An 18,016-nucleotide genomic window follows, 5' to 3' on the forward strand; every position below is an offset into this window, starting at 1 on the left:
GGGGGGGTGGGGGGAGGGCGCAGATGGACAAATATTTGAAAATATTTCAAGATATAAGCTACCTCTCTTTTCTAGCTGAGGAGGTTTCATGGATGTTAAAGACTGCCAATTAAGAGTGAAAAAGATCCTTGATGGGTTGTCTTGTACACTTGATAGAAGAGTTACACTAGGCACTTTTGCCTTAGAAGGAGAAACAGAGAGATAATGACGAAAACAATTGCAAGAGAAATATGAGGGTAAAGCCAACCACATGTTACAATGAGAAGAGCTTGTCAATACTTTTAGAGACCGGTTTGTACTACTGTTGGCAAAGAGGTAGATGCATAACAAATTTATCCACTTGGCAAAGGGTAATTGATTTATTAGGCAGTATGAAGTTGAATTCACCATGCTCTTATGATATGTGCCCCAATTGATTCCCAATGCAGAGAAGGAGTGTCACAGAATTTTATTTAGGCTAAATGATATTATTATACAACCACTTATTCTTCTTGGGATCGATGATTACTCTATTTTGGTGGAGAGGGCCAAAAGGATTTAGTTGAATTTATAAGTTATTCAAAGGAGGAAGGACTTTTAAATGAGGAGGAATATAGAGGGGTTCAGGTTTCCTTAGAGCTCTCAGCGCAGGTAGTCCTTCCAGTAAGGAAATACGGGTGCTAAGAAGGCTATATCCAACAGTGTTGATACCTAACTTAAAGTGAAATAATATGATATGTGTGGAAGGTTTCACAAAGGTTAGTGTCTTTCTGTATCCAACACTTGCTTTTGGTGCCACCATCTGGAACATATAGTGAAATTACCCTACATTGGGTCAGAGGGATTCAACAGATTCTAGGGGCACTGTTGCACCACCTCATAGGATAGTTGGTAGGCCGAGGTTAGCTGAATCTTTGTAATCAATGTCAAACCGTGATCAGACCATTAGGGTGTCTAATGCAGGGTATATGCTTTATTGCAGCAGGAAGCTAGCAGAAAGCTAAGGACTCCCCTGTCATTATTACAGGTATGTTTCACTTTTTAGAATTTTAATCTAGTGCATTTTTATTCGTCATGGAATTTATATCATGTCCTTTATAACAAAAATGTAAGAATTTAATTATATTAATAAACCAACCATAATTGCTCACCGCAATGGTTTTATTAATAGTCATCATATATCTTCATAAGATATCTAATAAGATAATTGTTTGATTCAGGAGCAACTCACTCTTACATGGCTAAGAAAGTAGTTAAATTGATGCAATTAAATATCATTTCTATTCTTGCGATATTATTGATTGGAATGTCAAATGGTACTTTTATGGAAAATAATTAGTCATGTGAGGTGGAGTTAATGATTGGTAGAAAAGATTTTGATGCACAACTTATTTTGTTACATTTGGTGGATTTGAGGTGATTTTAGACATGCATTGTTTCTTTAAAAATTTTATTACAATTGAATGCAATAAAAAGACTGTCAAAATAAATGTACCCGGGGAGACAAAAAGTTAAATTTTATGGTGATAAAGGATTTACATCCATAATAATTATCAATTTGAAGGCATTCAAATTGTTGAAAAATGGAAATCATGATTTTCTTTCTCATATAGCAGATACCTCCAAGGAAGTACAGTTTTGGGTGATGTTACAACGGTAAGAGAATATGAAGAAGTTTTTCTTTATGATTTATCAAGGCTACCACCAGTGTGAGAGATTGATTTCATTGTTTAGTTTATCATGTTCTAAGGAATTATAGCTAAGGAGTTGCACGAGTTGAAGAGTCAATTGAATAAATTGCTAGATAAATGGTTCATCAAACCTTGTACCTCACCTTAAAAAGCTCCAGTATTCCTTGTGAAGAAGAAGGATGGGAGGATCAAAATGTGTATTGATTATAGGGAGTTGAATAAACACACAGCTAAAAATAAATATCCATTACTAAGGATTGATAATTTATTTGATCAATTGGAAGGAGCTTCTATATTCTTAAAGTTTAATTTAAGATCAAGTTATCACTAGTTGTGGATTAAAAAGGAAGACAAAGCGAAGATGGCTTTTAAGATCATATATGGGCACTTTGATTTTTCAATGATATCATTTGGACTGACTAATAATCCAACAATTTTCATGGATATGATGAATAGGGTCTTCAAGAAGTTTCTAGATACATTCGTAATCATCTTTGTAGAAAATATCGTGATATATTCAAGTGTTGAAGCTAGTCATACAAACCATTTACATGCTGTGTTGCAGGTTTCTAACAAGAATACACTATATGCAAATTTTCTAAATATGAATTTAACTTAAAAGTGTGAATTTTTAGGGTATATTATAAGTGGAGATGACATATATGTGGATCAAAATAAGATCAATACAATTGCAGATATGCTATGACCTTCTACTGTTATTAAGGTTAAGAGTTTTTTATGTATGGTTGATTATTACAAGACATTTTTAAAGGAGATTTCATATATTATTATGCCATTATTAATTTTGAACTAGAAGACAACAAACTTTGAATGGTCCTATTGTTGTGAGGAGAATTTTTAGAAGTTGAAGTCTTATCTAATGTCTACTCCAATGTTGACTATTCCTTATGGTTCAGATGTGTTTCAGCATGGAAAGGTCATTGCATATGCATCACAACAATTGAAGAATCATGACACACATGATTTAGAGCTTGTAGCAGTTGTGTTTGCACTTAAGATACATATACATTATCTATATGGAGTTAGATGTGAGATATTTACAAATCCCAGAGTTTGAAGTATAACTTTACACAAACAAAGTTCAACTTGAGTCGCAGTAGATGTTGGGGTTATTAAAGACTATACTTTGGATATTCAGTACCATCCGGGGAAGATAAATGTGGTGGCAGTTGAATAGGAATGCTTCAGATAGTTTGAACTATATACTTACTCAACAGAAGAAGTTAAAGATTTGAAGAAACTGAAACTATCAGTAATTAATTACAATGATGAATATATGACTCAATTAAATCAGTTGACTGTACAATCTACTTTGAAAGGCAAAATAAGGATTCTTTAGTCAGAGAAAATATTGTTCTAAAAACTGAAACAAATTAAGGCAGGTGGTTTGAAGAAGAATGGTTTATATTAGGATGGTTTATTGAAATATAAAGGCAGGGTTTATGTTCCCGATGTTGATAATTTGTGAAGGGAAATGCTTAAGGATTCTCATTTATCTGGCTATACCATTCACCCAAAGAGTAATAAGATATATCAAGATCTCAAAAAATCAGTTTGGTGGCTAGGATTGATGAGGAGTGTAGTAGAAATTATGGTTAAGTGTCTTTCATATCAGTCAATGAGGGCAGAACATCAGTGTCCTTGAGGTCAGTTGCAACCTTTATTGATTCCAGAGTAGAAAAAGGATGAGATTGATATGAACATTGTAATTGGGCTGTCTAGATCACGTCACACTCATGATGCTATCTAAGTAATTATCGACAAATTGACTAAGTATGCACATTTCTTGCTTACATAACAAATAGATCCAATTGAGAAGTTAAACAATTTGTATGTGGAATACACCATAAGATTGCATGGAATGCCAATGTCTATTTTTTCCAACAGAGATGATGGATTTACCTCTAGATTATGGAAGAAGATTCAAGAAGCTTTGGGCACTATATTAACTTTCAGCGTAACTTTTCACACCACTTTTCACCATAAGATAGATGTCCAGTCAGAAAGGACTATTCAAACTATGGAAGATCTACTAAGGTTATTTGTCCTTGATTTTGGTGGAGGATGGGAATCACATATACCTTTGGCAGAATTTTCTTAAACTAATAGTTACGAGACTATCATTGTGATGTCTCCATATGAAGCTTTGTATGGAAGAAAGTGAATGACACCTTTATGTTAAGCGAAAACAAATGAAATAAAAATTATTAGAGCTAACTTGGTTGATGATGCTGCTAAGAAGATTAGAATAATAAGGTACAAATTACAGACAATGTAGGGTAGGCAGAAGAAGTATTATGATGTTAAACACAGACTAGTGCAGTTTGAAGTTAAAGAGTTTGTCTTTATTAAGGTTTGTCCTTCGAAAGGTGTGCATAGAGTTGAAAAGACAAGAAAATTAAGCCCCTGATATGTGGGTTCATATGTGATTGTGGAGAGGATTGAAAATATGACTTATAGATTGAACTTTACTAGCTCATATGCAAGTAGTGCATAATGTTTTTCATATTTATTCACTTAGAAAAAACATTGCAGATAATTTGTAGGGCGATAACACACTCAACGGATATCCAACCTGATTTGACTTATATTTAGAAGTCTGAAAGGATTTTGGAATACGATGTAAAGAAACTTCACAATAGAGAGATCTCATTTATGAAGATTTTATGGAAGTATGGATCAAAGAAAAATGCTAGTTGGGAGAAGGCTTCTTATATTTAAGAAAAATATCTACAATTTTTGCTTTTATATTAAACTTTTTTTGAAGTTTCAATAACAAAATGTTTATGAGGAAAGATTTTAATGTGTTATAAATAAAAAAAATAAATAAGGAAAAGAAATTTTGAAGTGACATGTGGAATAATCGACATTATTGTGGTTAGGCTTAAGTCTTAAGGTGATTAAGGGATGTCTATCTCTCATTTCAGAATTAGGGAGAGCGAGTTCGAAAGCAAGAGAAAGATAGATAGAGCGAGAGTTATGTCCTAGCCGATCGGTCATGGCGAAGGAAAATGAGAAGAAAGTGAAGAAAGCAACGATAATTAGGAAAGAGGAAGAAGGTTAAGAGGATTCAACTTGTGTATCTTTTCTTACCTGAGTTTCAACATCCAACCCAAGTTGAATGAGAGGAAGAAGAAGCCCGAAGGAGAATGGAGGATTGTTCAACCTTTCCCTGCCGTGCTAAGGCACTCGATCGGTCATGAACGTTAGAAGAGGGAGGAGATCATTTGCATTCTGTGCTCGAAAGAAGAGAAAGGAAAAGGCTGTGTGCGGGTTTGAGTGGAGTAGAAGCATTCATGCGAGAATAGGGGAAGATGGTCGCGGCTATGATGAGAGGTGGAGAAGCAGACCATGTGCTCAAAAGAAGAGGAACTTGATCCCTTTAGAGGGAAAAATTATTTCATACGCATGCGGTGTCCGATCTACACCGTCAATCACAGATCTCCACCATTGATCAAATTTTTTTTTTAAAAAAAGAAAAAGTTAAAAATGAGGCTCACCGAAATAGATCTTTGCGGTAATTGACAATGTAAATCGGACACTGCATGCATCTCTGCATGTGGGATCCGTATAGAATAATTTTTTCATTTGGAGGAGAAGAAGCACATGTGCTTTGGGAAGAGAGAGTCTCATGCGTACATATTAGGATTGTTGACCAAATATAAAATTTAGGTTTAAAATTTTATTTAATTTAAGTTTTCTAATAAAATTATGTGTGTGTGTGTGTGTGTGTGAGTAGTGAGAGAGGGAGAGAGAGGGTATGTTTATTAAATTAATGTTAATGCAATGTTTTATTGAATCATAACTCTAAATATAGGAATTTCAGCCTGGAAAGAGGAGCTAGTGAAGTGTGCAATTTATGGAGGAGGACATCGATTTGATCAAAGAGGTAAGTGAGAGTTTTAATTTTTTAAGTTAAATAATAAATTGAATTGTGTTTAAATTGTTTTATGATTGTGAATGAATTAATAAACATTTCTTCAATTCAATATTTGTCAATTAGTAATTGTGAGTTCTATTAATGAATGATAGGTATCAAGAAATTGATGAAATTTTGATTTGTAAGGCTTGGAGATCTAAATTGTGGACTTTATTAAAAGAAGAAAAGAAAGGTATGTTTAAGGTTTTTTAGTTCTCAAAATAATTAGCAGGAAAAATGTTAGTAATTGTTATTATTATGCTCTATGTCAAATGATTAAAACTTGAGGAGAGTTATCACATTGAAGTGAGTAATTAGTTTATTATTTGTATTAAATTAATGTTTTATTAAATGAATAATTGCTTTATTAATTGGTTTAAAAATAGTTCACTCATAACTTGCATTTAAGTTTGAAATTTTTTAAAAATGGGAGAAAAATAAATGACAAATGAAAGTATATTTTAAAGGATTTTAAATTGACATGAAATGAAATGTAAATGTTAAAGCCATATATGATTACCTTCAGATGGTACTAACAAGGGATGTGATGTAGCTGTACACGATAACAAAAATGATAAGATGCACATACAAGTGCAAATTTTAAGGGTAATTTGAGTATATTTTCAATGATATCTTCATATATATCGGTAATCATATTATGTCTCTTAAAGAAAAGGGTTAAAAATGATAAATACTTAAAATTGAAATGGAAATGGATACATTTAGAAGTAAAAGTTTATAGTTTTGTAAAATAATGAACCGTAAATTTTGATCATTCTTATATAATATTTGCACATGAATTTAACACATATTAAAATTATAATTACTCACTAAGTCAAAATTATCGTTTGAATTTAATGATTTCTTTCAGAGAAGAAAAAAATGTAGACTGTTATGTCTGACAGTAGAAACTTAGTTTATAAAATGAGGACGAGAATTGACAGGGACTGTTATGATGTTGTGATTGTAGTTTATTTTTACAATGTTTTCCTTTGGATAGTGACAGTGTTGTTTTGATTTAAATGTTTTACTTGTAAATTATTTAATTATTGTTGGATGATTTAAACTTCCTTATGCACATTTGTGATTTTTTTAATAACTCTTTATTATATTGAAAGTTTTAAATTTGAAGACAGTAAATCAAAATATTAATATCGTCCAACCACAATTTCAAACTTAGTTAATTCTATGTTATCAGGCAAGTCTGTTACAGAAATTCAAAACATTAGTGATCTACTTATAATCTACTCATTCGGTCTTTCAAAACTTATTGTTATTCACATCAATGTATTGCATATGAATAAACATCACTTTTACTCATGCCATCATATGAATTTGTATGATCATATGCATTTGAACAATTTTCCTTGGATCTTCAAAGCGTACTTCTCATTTAGTCTTTTATCAAGTGATTTCAGCTTAATACATTTATTATTAACACACTCAATTTTTTTCATACCTTGAGATATTGGAATCTATTTTTGTCACTTTATGTTGTCTTCTTGTTTGCTAGAGTTAGAAGGACACAACTGCAATCCTTTTGGGGAAAACTGAAAAAAAAATTGAGAGATAACTACATCAAGATATTGACACATGAGCACATAAATCTTCTCGCAATAGCAATTGATGACTTGAGCGCCTTATATTGTTGGTGAAGCCTTAACACTGATTTTGGCAGCAACTCACAAAGGTTGAAGCCTTTTGCAAATAATTTTCTATGGTTTAGAAGCCACCACAATAAAAGGAAAAATAATCTACAAAGAATTAAAAAATGATAATTCATATCATTAAAAAAATAATACAAATCACATATTAAAAAAACTTCAAATGCTTGATTTAATTAAAGTTCATCATAAGACATAAAATACAGGATAAACAAATGTCATATCAGCATTTCCTCAAACAAAAACACACGCTGCACATTCTCATTAAGGACCACTAATCAAAAACGAATCAAATAATGTGCTCAGTTTTACAAGACAATCAGGGCCTCACATCATTCAAAAAACATAAATAATGGCAAACATTGTTACAATTCAGCCCAAACTAACCTGCTAAATTCACTGGTGAATTTCTTTTCATTAAGGCTCAGCCAGGAGGAATATAAGTTATGTGAAGGCAGGATGAGATCAGCTCATAAGCAATTAGAAGATTTCAATTTCAAATATTTCACTAACGTCCAGTTTTTGGCCTTTTCATTCCACTGCTGTTAAATGGAGATAAACTGCCACTGGGGAGAGGACTATCTTCTCTTAAACCTGAGTTCAGCATCGCGAGCTCTCGGAGCTGTTGCCGCTTATAGAAATCCTGTGATTCGTCCTTCGGAAGAAAATAATAATTTAACTTCAATGAAATAATATCAAAAGATGTTGTAAATATTAATGTTTGCTTGTAAGCTAAAAAAAAATGATTATTATACTATGATTTAGGAGAGTTATGCAATATTTATGGTTGTTTAAGCAAGAATGTTATGAAAAATCTATTACATCTCAGCTAATGTCACAAAAATTGCAGTCATTCCAATCATTGAGATAACTTATCCTTAATTTATCTTAGTTAATGTATAAAAAAATAATTCTGTGCATCAAAATGAATATAATTGAGGCACTTGGATAATTATAAAACTACTTTAACAATTTAGTTTGGAAGATTTACATACATGCACACGATTCGTATGAATTTACATACTTCATACCTAAACTTTGATATTTACATTAATACCGCTTTACCAATGCATCAAAAGGTGTATTTCAGTTTTTAAAACGTTTATGATAGCAGCAAGAAAGATTTAATTGTTAGAAATGTAAAAATCAAAGTTTAGGACTTAGATATGTAAATTCATAAGAATTGGTAGAAAATGCATATTCAAGGAAAGATTTAGGCCAAATGATTAGGAAAAAAAAAAATATATCTAATATAACATGGATAGATGCCGTGTAGCAATTGTGCTTGATAAGTCTAACACTTCATACAACGCTCAATCCTTCGGCAGAAGAACATCGTAATCAACTAATTGCGCGCTTCAATCAAGCATAAAGAAACCAAAAAACAGGTAAAAGAATTGTACAAAGAGTAACTTCTAAAAAAACACATACCACAGGCTTGAGTAGCTCTTCAATAATTTCTTGTGCATGTCTCAGCCTCGCGTCGATTATATTCGCAGGCAACTCAGCCTCAACGAGGACATGTAGCGGTTCGCTTAAATGTTCATAACCTGGTCGGCCCCTTAGTTTTTCCTCCTTCAAAGCGAAAAAAAAAAAAAATGTAAGCAGAATGTTAAAATCTACCCATAAAAATAAAAACTTACAATAACGAGATTTCGTGATTTTTTTCTGAAAATGCACCCATCAATGTAGAAAACACAAAACAATTTGAAAGATCACACAAGAAAGATCACATAAAAAACATTGCATTCACGTGACTAAGGAAAGATGAGAATAAAGAAATTCCTGCTCTAAAGTAGCTTGAAAATGACCAGACTAGTTTCAAACCTCACACTAATATGGATCACTTCAAGGCTATCAAACAAAATAGGGGCTTCTACATTCCTACCACCCAATTCCTATGAATTTGCATATCTTACACCTGAACTTTATTTTTTATAGTTATAAAACCCAAATCTTTCATATCAAATAATTAAGAAATATCACAATTTTGACTTCAAAGTGAAATATACATTTTCATGCATAAGGCAGCATGTTTGTAAAAAATAAAGCTTAGGTGTTAAATAAGTAAATACATAGGAATTAAGTGGTATGTACGTAAATATTCCAAAGCCTGCACTTCCTTTACTATACTGTTTGTAAGAAAATGTTGCAGAATCACAGCTGTAAAATAGTATAGATGCCATTTTGTTAAAGCTGCAACACTTTCAAAAAATTGACTTCAAGTGTGTTGTCTTGTAGCTTTTATATAAAAGACTTCTAATCTTCTACAAAATAGACCATGAGATCATCAAATTTGCACTTTCTCTATTAGGAGCTCTTAATGCAATTAAATAACATAACTAAATCATCTTAAGAAGGTGCAATATGAAAATTTCAGTTGCCTTAGAGATATCATAATGTCAATTATAGAGCTTTTTTTTACTTAGATGAATAAAAGTAAATTATTTGATGGATAAATCATTCATTTCAAAGTATATCCAAGTGTTACTTTATTGCTTATTCTTTTATTATTTTCCAAAGCATGATGCACCCTTACCCATAGTATAAAATTTTCTCAATGTAGTTGACTGCTCTGATACAGTGGAATATTTTTCTTTTTTTCCATGCAGTCATGAATGCATGTTAGTGATTCTCATAGAGCCACATAAATATTGTCTTCCATTTAAATTTGTTGCACTTATCTCTTCTCCTCAGTTTTTCTCTCATGCCTAATTTTCCCGACAATATACAGCAGCACCGGAGCCTTAATCCCACTACGTGGGGTCGGCTACATGAATCCTTTTTCTCCATTGTGTCCTATTTAGTGTCATATTATCATTTAGTTCTAATAAATTAAGATCTTTTTTTATACAATAAGCCCAAGTCTTCCTAAGTCTACCTTTGCCTTTCTTAACATAAGTCAAATCTAAACATCTACTCTCCTAATCATATCACAGATGGTCGATGTTTAACGTGACCAAACCATCTAAGATAACTCTCTAATTTTGTCCGTCACTAGAGGTACACCAACCTTATCACGGAAATATAAATAACAAAAATAAATGGTGTTGACAGCTGCGTATTATGTCCAAAAATATTTAAGATTTCTCAAATTTTAACTTCAACTACAGTAGATTGTATTGAGCATATTCTCTATCCTTGCATAAACATAGAATACAAAAACTTAAAATGAAATGCTTTGGAAGCTATACAAAATGAACATTCACTTAAGTATTGCATGTACTTTCATGCAATGCAAGAACTTATTGAAAACATAATGAAAACAATTTTCAAATGTAAAATATTTTCATAAAAGGGAGCTATAACACCTGTCTATATATAATACCACGATCGCACAAGCATCCTAATATTACTTATCGGAGAAATGAACACAAAATATTTTACCTTGTCTGGATCTTTTATTGACCCTTTTCCTCTGATATAAACGCGACAACCTGTTGATACTTCCACGCGTTTCAGAGAGTTGCCTCTGGGACCGAGAAGGCGCCCGACAAAATTGAACTACAGCCAAGTGAAGGAAAGTTGCAAGCAGAAGCTCAAAAAACAATAGGCTGTCGCATAGCACTCAAATTTTTAATTTCACATCAAAAATAGCGCTATTAACAATTTAAAAAAGTGAAATACACCTTTTTCACACAAAAGTTTAAAGCACTAAAGTCTATGCATGTAAATATGTAAGTTTAGGTGTGAGATATGTAAATACATAAGATTCGTGTGCAACATATGTAAATTTTCGACAATAATAACTTCAATAAAGAAAGGAGCCTACATTGGGGTAGCCATCAACCGGAACTTCTAACCGCAAGAGCTTCTTGACAAAATAAGAACTTGGGGAAGGAGGTGCTCCCTGCCAATCCATTGACATTCCTTGAGGAAAACCCCATCTCTGCTGAAAAAAAATTTTCAATACATAATGAAGCTGATTAGGTTTCTTACTAGGAAAAATAAAGGAAGATTTACATACATACCATTCAATTAGTATGTATTTACATTTCTACACCTAAACGTGCCTTTTTAAAAATTGTGGTATTTTTTATGTCTTGAAAGATTTGGATGGTATAAATGTAAAAAGTAAAGCTCTGCTAGATATGTAATACATAAGAATTGCGTGGTATGTATGTAAATGCTCCAAAAATAAGAACTCAAAAGTTAAGTCAGTTATCAAAGGGGTAGAAAATAAACATAGGAACCAGGAAGAATTACCAAGTAAGAATTTCAATAGCACAGGAAATCAGTTTAATCCTAAATAAGAAACCTGAAGATGGCAAAAAGTTACGGACAACCAAGTCTTTACAAAAAAACACCTATTATACTTAACATCGGAGAAGACAATAGGAAAAAGAAAGCGCGCACTTCATGTGGAAAACAAAATTCAAGATTTTTTAAAATGTAGGAAAATGCAATATTAGATAAAAAATAACTACACCTCACAAAAAATCAGAGTAATTAATCTGGGCACATAATATGTATAAAGTGGCCCAAACATCTTAGGATGTAAGGTTTTCGAATGTAGATCTAGGATGTGAAGTACAAAATCATGCATACTTGTCACAACACAGCTCAAGGCTTAAAATTAACCAAATGGGAACAGCTAGTCGAACGATAGGAACTAAATTTTCTTATTCATTATAATTTAACAGACGAAAGAGTCACTAATTAAATTAAAATAGTAAAATTACATGCACTTTGTTACTGGTTGTCTGCAGCTTCTATAAACGTTATCTCTTCTAATGTTTATCTTTAATCACTTGATTAATCTAAAAAATTAGTGTAAAATAGCAATGAGCTAAATAAGTCGGTGAATATTTATACTCATAAACCACGATAATAAAAGAAAAAATGAAGCAACATTCATACCAGTCAAGTTTTTAATAAATTAATAAAAACATTTGATTTTATCCAACGAGCTCTACTATGTCAATAACATATCAATGTTATTCTATATACGTACAACTGTCACAGGAGCACCGTTCAAAAATTGTATCAATTAAAACAACAAAATCTATATATTTTCCATACACGTACACAAGTACCTTAATGTTTCATTACTAGTACCGTCAAAGGGTAACTCCATCATAGTCAGTCAAGCATATACAAACAATCAACATAATCACTTTCAATTCAACATATAATATAAAACACACACCAACTGCATGAGAGTAAGTGGCTACAATATTCATAAAAATATGACTGAAAAAAGAAAAAAATTCAATCAGAATAAAGCATGTGTAAATGTTATTAACTATAAAATAGTTGAGAATAAATAAATTATTACCATAGATTAAAAATACGAGTACTCACCTCAATGAAGAATAATTCGCCTTGACGTTGACTCATTTAAAATTTATTTATTACTTTAAATAAAATATTAACTTTTAAGTATTAAATTTTCATTATTAATATTTTTTTATTGTAATCATATATATATATATATATATATACACATATAATCCGTCATGTTGCGTTCATCTCCGCTGCTAGGGTTTGCGATTCTATGGCGATTCGGCTGATCCCTCGTCATGTCGCGTTCGTTCGCTGTCGTCACGGCCGGCGGCCATGGTGAGACTAGTAAGAGGCCCCGCTCTTACGCTAGCATCATTGCTGATGGTGTTCCTAACTTCCCCTCTGTCTTCTACGAAAATCTCGAGCTCGATTCTGTTTCTTCTTTTGTTCATCGTCCCGGCCGAAAAGGGGGAAAATTTGCTCTCTTCCTCTCTGATGCTGAGAACGTCGAACTCACTTCTTCTTGCCGTTTACATCTGGTTGGAAAGTTTATTTATGGTGTCCCTAAGTTGGAATTTCTTAGAAAACACTTTAAGCTGATGAAGCTCACGCGTGATTGGAAGATTGGGATGGAAGACACATTTTGATTCAGTTAGCAAACGAGGAAAACTATACTCGTTTGTTTGCTAGGCGTACGACCTGGTTTGAGAACGTTGGAATGAAGGTGTTAAAATGGTCTTCTAATTTTGATCCTCAAGTTGAGGCCCCGGTTATTCCTGTCTGGATTAGGTTTCCTTATTTGAAAGCCCATCTTTTTAAGCATAAAGTTCTTTTTTCTTTAGCGGCTATGTTTGAGAAACCATTGAAATTACATGCTCCTACTTATAACCTTACAAGACCCTCTATGGCTAGAGTCTTAATCGAAAGGAATGCACGTTACCTCCTCCTGATGAGGTCTGGATTGGTTTGGAGCATATTGGTTACTAGCAAAAGGTATGTTTAGAGCAACATCCTTCATATTGCAAACATTGTCTAATATTTGGACATGATCAAGAACATTGTTTCAAGTTAAATCCTGATTTGAGGAAAGAAGATGGGAGGAAACAACCGCAGATGCCTAATGGTGCGGCTGTTCGTTTTGTTGTCCCGGCTCCCTCTCCTTCTTTACCTACGAATGAGGCAGAGGGCAGGATCGAACAGGTTCCCTCTGAGGGAACAAATTTCCCTAATGGCATTGCCCCAAGTGAGATTACTATGCTGGTTTTAAATGATATGGAGCCTTCTAATATTCCTACTTCTTCCTCTCCTCCTCGTTGTTATCTCCCGAGATGTTGTTTCTGTTACTGGTATGGCAACAGGTGTTATTTCTGGGCAAGATCCTGTGATCCCGGTTATTGCTGATGGAGCTCGCCCTTCTTCGGCATCCCTTCCTGATACCTTCAATATAGAAAATAGTTCTCTCATTTCTAATTTCAATGATAATATCTCTGATATCTCGTTATATGATATTTTTAAAGTATTGAGGGAGGAATGACATGTACAAAAATATCGTAGAAAGAAAAATAAAGCTCAAAAGGAGGTTCAAAATATTAGTAATGGGAGTAATGGGTTAGAGATGAATCAATATTTTTCAGATGACAAAAATGGACGGACCTGACCTAGATCTTCTAGGAAGGGTAACATGTCTATTTATGTTTAATATTCTTATCTGGAATATCAGGAGAATTGCGGATCCTCAATCCCTTGGTAGACTTAAACTCTTGTTAAGGATCCATAAGGTGGATATTTTTACTATTTTGGAACCCTTGGTCGCCTCTCCGAATGATCGCATCTTGGGTAAATTCAAAATTTTTTTTTTGCTAATTGCTCTAACAAAATCTTGTTGTTTTGGCGTAAGAATGTTACAGTTGATATCATTGCTGATGATAGCAGTTTGTTCATACCCATTTTTCTATGGATGTGTTTTCTGGTTGTCTTACTTTTGTCTATGCTAGGACTTCCAATGCTGCTAGAGTTGATCTCTGGCACAAGCTTTTTGATATGGGCACAACTATTAATCAAAATTGGATGGTGGGAGGAGATTTCAATATGGTGATGCATGAATCTGAGAAACTTGGTGACAGGAGATTTGATTCCACCTTAACTAATAAGTTCAATGAGTCTTTGGCTCTTGCGGGTGTCTCCGATTTGGGATTTATCGGCTCTAAATTCACTTGGAAAAGGGGTATGCTTTTTTAAAAACTTGATAAATGTCTTGCTAATCAGCAGTGAAATACCTCTTATGATTTTTCTCAAGTTCAACATCTGTCCAGAATCGGATCGAATCATAGTCCTCTCCTTTTATCTTTTGATTATTTTAAAAAGTCCTCTACCTACCATTTTCGTTTTTTAAATGTTTGGGCTAACATGATGATTTCTTGAGACTTATTGCGGCAAACTGGAAATGCGAGGAGATGGGAAATGCTTGGTATATTCTTTGGAAATTACACAAGAGGGTGGCTGCTGCTTTGTGGCTGCTGCTTTAAGATGGTGGCTGCTGCTTTAAGATCTTGGAACTGAGAGGTTTTTGGTGATGTTCATGCTAAAAAAGCAGAAAAAAGGGTCAATATTCTTCAAGTTCTTGATGAAAACACCACTGATATCATTCAAGATTTACAGGATGCTAATAAAGAGCTGCTTGAGGCCTCTCTTTGGGAGGAGGAGCTGCTTCAATAAAAAGCGGGGGAGACTCATTTTACCCCGGGTGATAGAAACACTAAATATTTTCATGTTTGTATCAAACAAAGAAGAGCTAATAACATCATTGTGAGAATTAAAAACAATGACGGGCATTGGATTATCGGAGATGAGGAAATTGGGGAGAATGTTGTGCTTCACTTTTCTAAACTCTTTGAGGTCCATGAGACTTCCGGTTACATTGATGCCTCCTTGTTTGACGAGGTTCGACATCATATGGTACATACTGACCTTTGTGAAATCCCTACGACTGAGGAGATTTATTCCACCCTCCTTGAGATTAATTGTAATAAAGCTCCGGGGCCTGATGACTTTACTTTTGCTTTTTATATCAAATGTTGGAGCATTGTTAAAGATCATGTTGTGGCGGCTATACAAAGTTTCTTTAAAGGGGAAACCCCTGGAAATTACTTCTTGGCTGCTACTATTGTCCTCATCCCTAAGAACACTCAAAAGAGCTCTTGGGGTCATTTCAGGCTTATTTCTCTAACTTTTGTTATTTCTAAATTGATTAGTAAGACTTTGGTCAAACGTCTTCAACCTAATCTTCATAAGTTAATCTCTTTGAATCAATCTGCTTTTATTCAGGGGAGGGGGATTACCGATAATATTATGCTGGCTCAGGAACTCATTCTTGATATTCTTGATATTAATAAAAATTCTTGATATTGATAAAAAGTGTAGAGGGGGTAATATGATTACTAAACTGGACATTCGTTGGGCCTATTATTTGATTAGCTAGGATTTCATTTTAAAGATTCTTCATGCTCGTGGCTTTTCTCAAGAGTTTTGCAAAATTATAAATTCCTGTCTTCATTGTAATAAATACAGTATTCTCATTAATGACAAATCTCAAGGCTTTTTTAGTGCGGGCCGAGGGATTAAGCAGGGAGATCCTTTAGCCCCTAGAATATTTATCTTAATTTTTTATTATCTCTCCCGTCTTCTTAACAATCTTTTCAGGAGAAACCCCAAGCTGCAATATGCTCATAAATCCAATATGTTGGTCTCTCACTTAGCTTATGCTGATGATATGATCCTCTTTTCTAATGTTAGCAAGAAGTCGGTTAAGGAAATACATAATGTCATGGTTGATTTTCAATTGGTCTCGGGCCTCTCCTTCAATGCCAGTAAATGCAATATTTTTTTGGGAAAAATGATTAACCATTCTAATGCCTTTTGGATAGCTAATTTTACGGGCTTCTCCCTCTCTACTCTTCCACTTAAATATCTGAGGGTGTTCATCCTTAAGGGCAGGAAGAGACGTATACAGTTTAACGAGGTTGTGGAGAAGATTCGGAAAAGAATCTTGGATTGGAAAAATAATTTCCTTTCCATTGGGGGCCGTATTACTCTGTCAAGAAGCATATTTCATTCTCTTCCTTTATATATTATCCAAGTTCTCCAACCCAAAAAGAGCACTATTATGACTCTTGAAAGATGTTTCAATAAGTTATTATGGGTGGGAAATCATTCTGGTAGAAGATGATTATCTTGGAAGGATGTTTGTAAACCCATAAGTGTCGGTGGTTTGGGTTTCAAATCTCTGCATCATATGACTGATATTAATGTTTTCAAGCAATGGTTCAATTTCAGGAAAAATGAGTCGTTATGGGCCAACTTTATGCGTGGGAAGTACTGTCGTTTCTCTCATCCTGCTGTGATAAATTGGCGACTGGCAATTCCACGATGTGGAAGAGAATGCTTAATGTTAGAGATTGGGCGAGGAACTTCATTTATTGGGAGGTGGGGGGAGGTAACCTATCTTTCTAGCACGATTGTTGGCCTCATACTTTGCTGAATATGAGGGATACGCAGTTCTCTAATCTCAAAGTTTCGGATATTTGGGTTGATGGCCATTGGAACCTCCCTCTTCTCACTGTCATTTTGGGTTTGGAGGGAGCTAATTTCATTTCCACAATACATTTTGATCCTCTTTTGCATGATACTCCTTATTTGAAATTACCCATGACAAACTCTATTACTAAATCTTTATATGTTTCTCGTTATAATTTTCAAAACACCCCTTGGGAGGAAGGGGTGTGGAGTTAGGCGTTAACCCTGTTGATGTCTTTCTTGGTCTGACATATTTTTTACTCTATCATTCCTTGTAATGATATCCTTAAGATGAAAGGTTTAAGAATTGCCTCCAGGTGTTCTTTGTGTTTGATGGCGGAGGAGACCATTGAACATATATTTTTCTCCTACCCCTCTGCTTTATTTATTTGAATAAGAGTTTGTCTGTGGTTTGGTACTATTATTTCTCCTGAGAGGAATCTTCTTCTCACCACCTTGTGTTGCAATCTAGGTGGTAAGAAGAAACATTTTTGGCAAGTATACCCTTATATCATTTGTTGGTTTATCTGGATGGCTTGGAATGATATTATTCATGAGCGCAAGGATAATAAAAAAATGATGGTTTTCACTAATATAATTTCTTACATCAATAAGTTATGGAGACTTGGAAATTCCAAAAAAGGTTTCTTTTCGGGCATTAATTATTTTTTGGCTTTGGGGCATATGAATGTGGCGGTCAGGAGAATCCCACACCCTCCTATCTTGGTCAAATGGAGTCCACCCCCTAGGTGGATTAAATTTAATATGGATGGGAGTTGGAAGGGTCCTAATGCTGGGTGTGGGGGCATTGCTAGGAATCACTATGGAAAGTGTATACTCTTCTTCTCTCCCCTTCTATGGCGGATTCCCCTCTTGAGGCTGAGACTCGAGCTATTTTATCTGTTGTTTTATTGGCTTATTCTCTCAAATGGAAGTATATTATT

The 18,016-nt window shown here is 33.8% G+C and overlaps 1 protein-coding gene across 2 annotated transcripts in view; it reads right to left on the reverse strand.

The window, feature by feature from the left end:
• Positions 1-7,424: 7,424 nt before the first annotated feature.
• LOC110024904 (KH domain-containing protein SPIN1-like) overlaps positions 7,425-18,016 on the reverse strand; it is a 58,865-nt gene continuing 48,273 nt past the window's right edge. The window contains exons 4-7 of one of the 2 annotated variants that reach the window (XM_020725096.1): positions 11,047-11,163; positions 10,662-10,778; positions 8,706-8,849; positions 7,425-7,929 (exon numbers count right to left, since the gene is read on the reverse strand). In XM_020725096.1, the coding sequence (XP_020580755.1) occupies positions 7,783-7,929; positions 8,706-8,849; positions 10,662-10,778; positions 11,047-11,163 (525 nt within the window). In that variant the 3' untranslated portion in view covers positions 7,425-7,782. Of the gene's footprint in view, positions 7,930-8,705; positions 8,850-10,661; positions 10,779-11,046; positions 11,167-18,016 lie in introns of both variants that reach the window. The other variant, XM_020725095.1, reaches the window with a different exon arrangement.

This window comes from Phalaenopsis equestris, unplaced genomic scaffold, assembly GCF_001263595.1.
Source record: "Phalaenopsis equestris unplaced genomic scaffold, ASM126359v1 Scaffold000278, whole genome shotgun sequence".
NCBI classification, from domain to species: domain Eukaryota; kingdom Viridiplantae; phylum Streptophyta; class Magnoliopsida; order Asparagales; family Orchidaceae; genus Phalaenopsis; species Phalaenopsis equestris.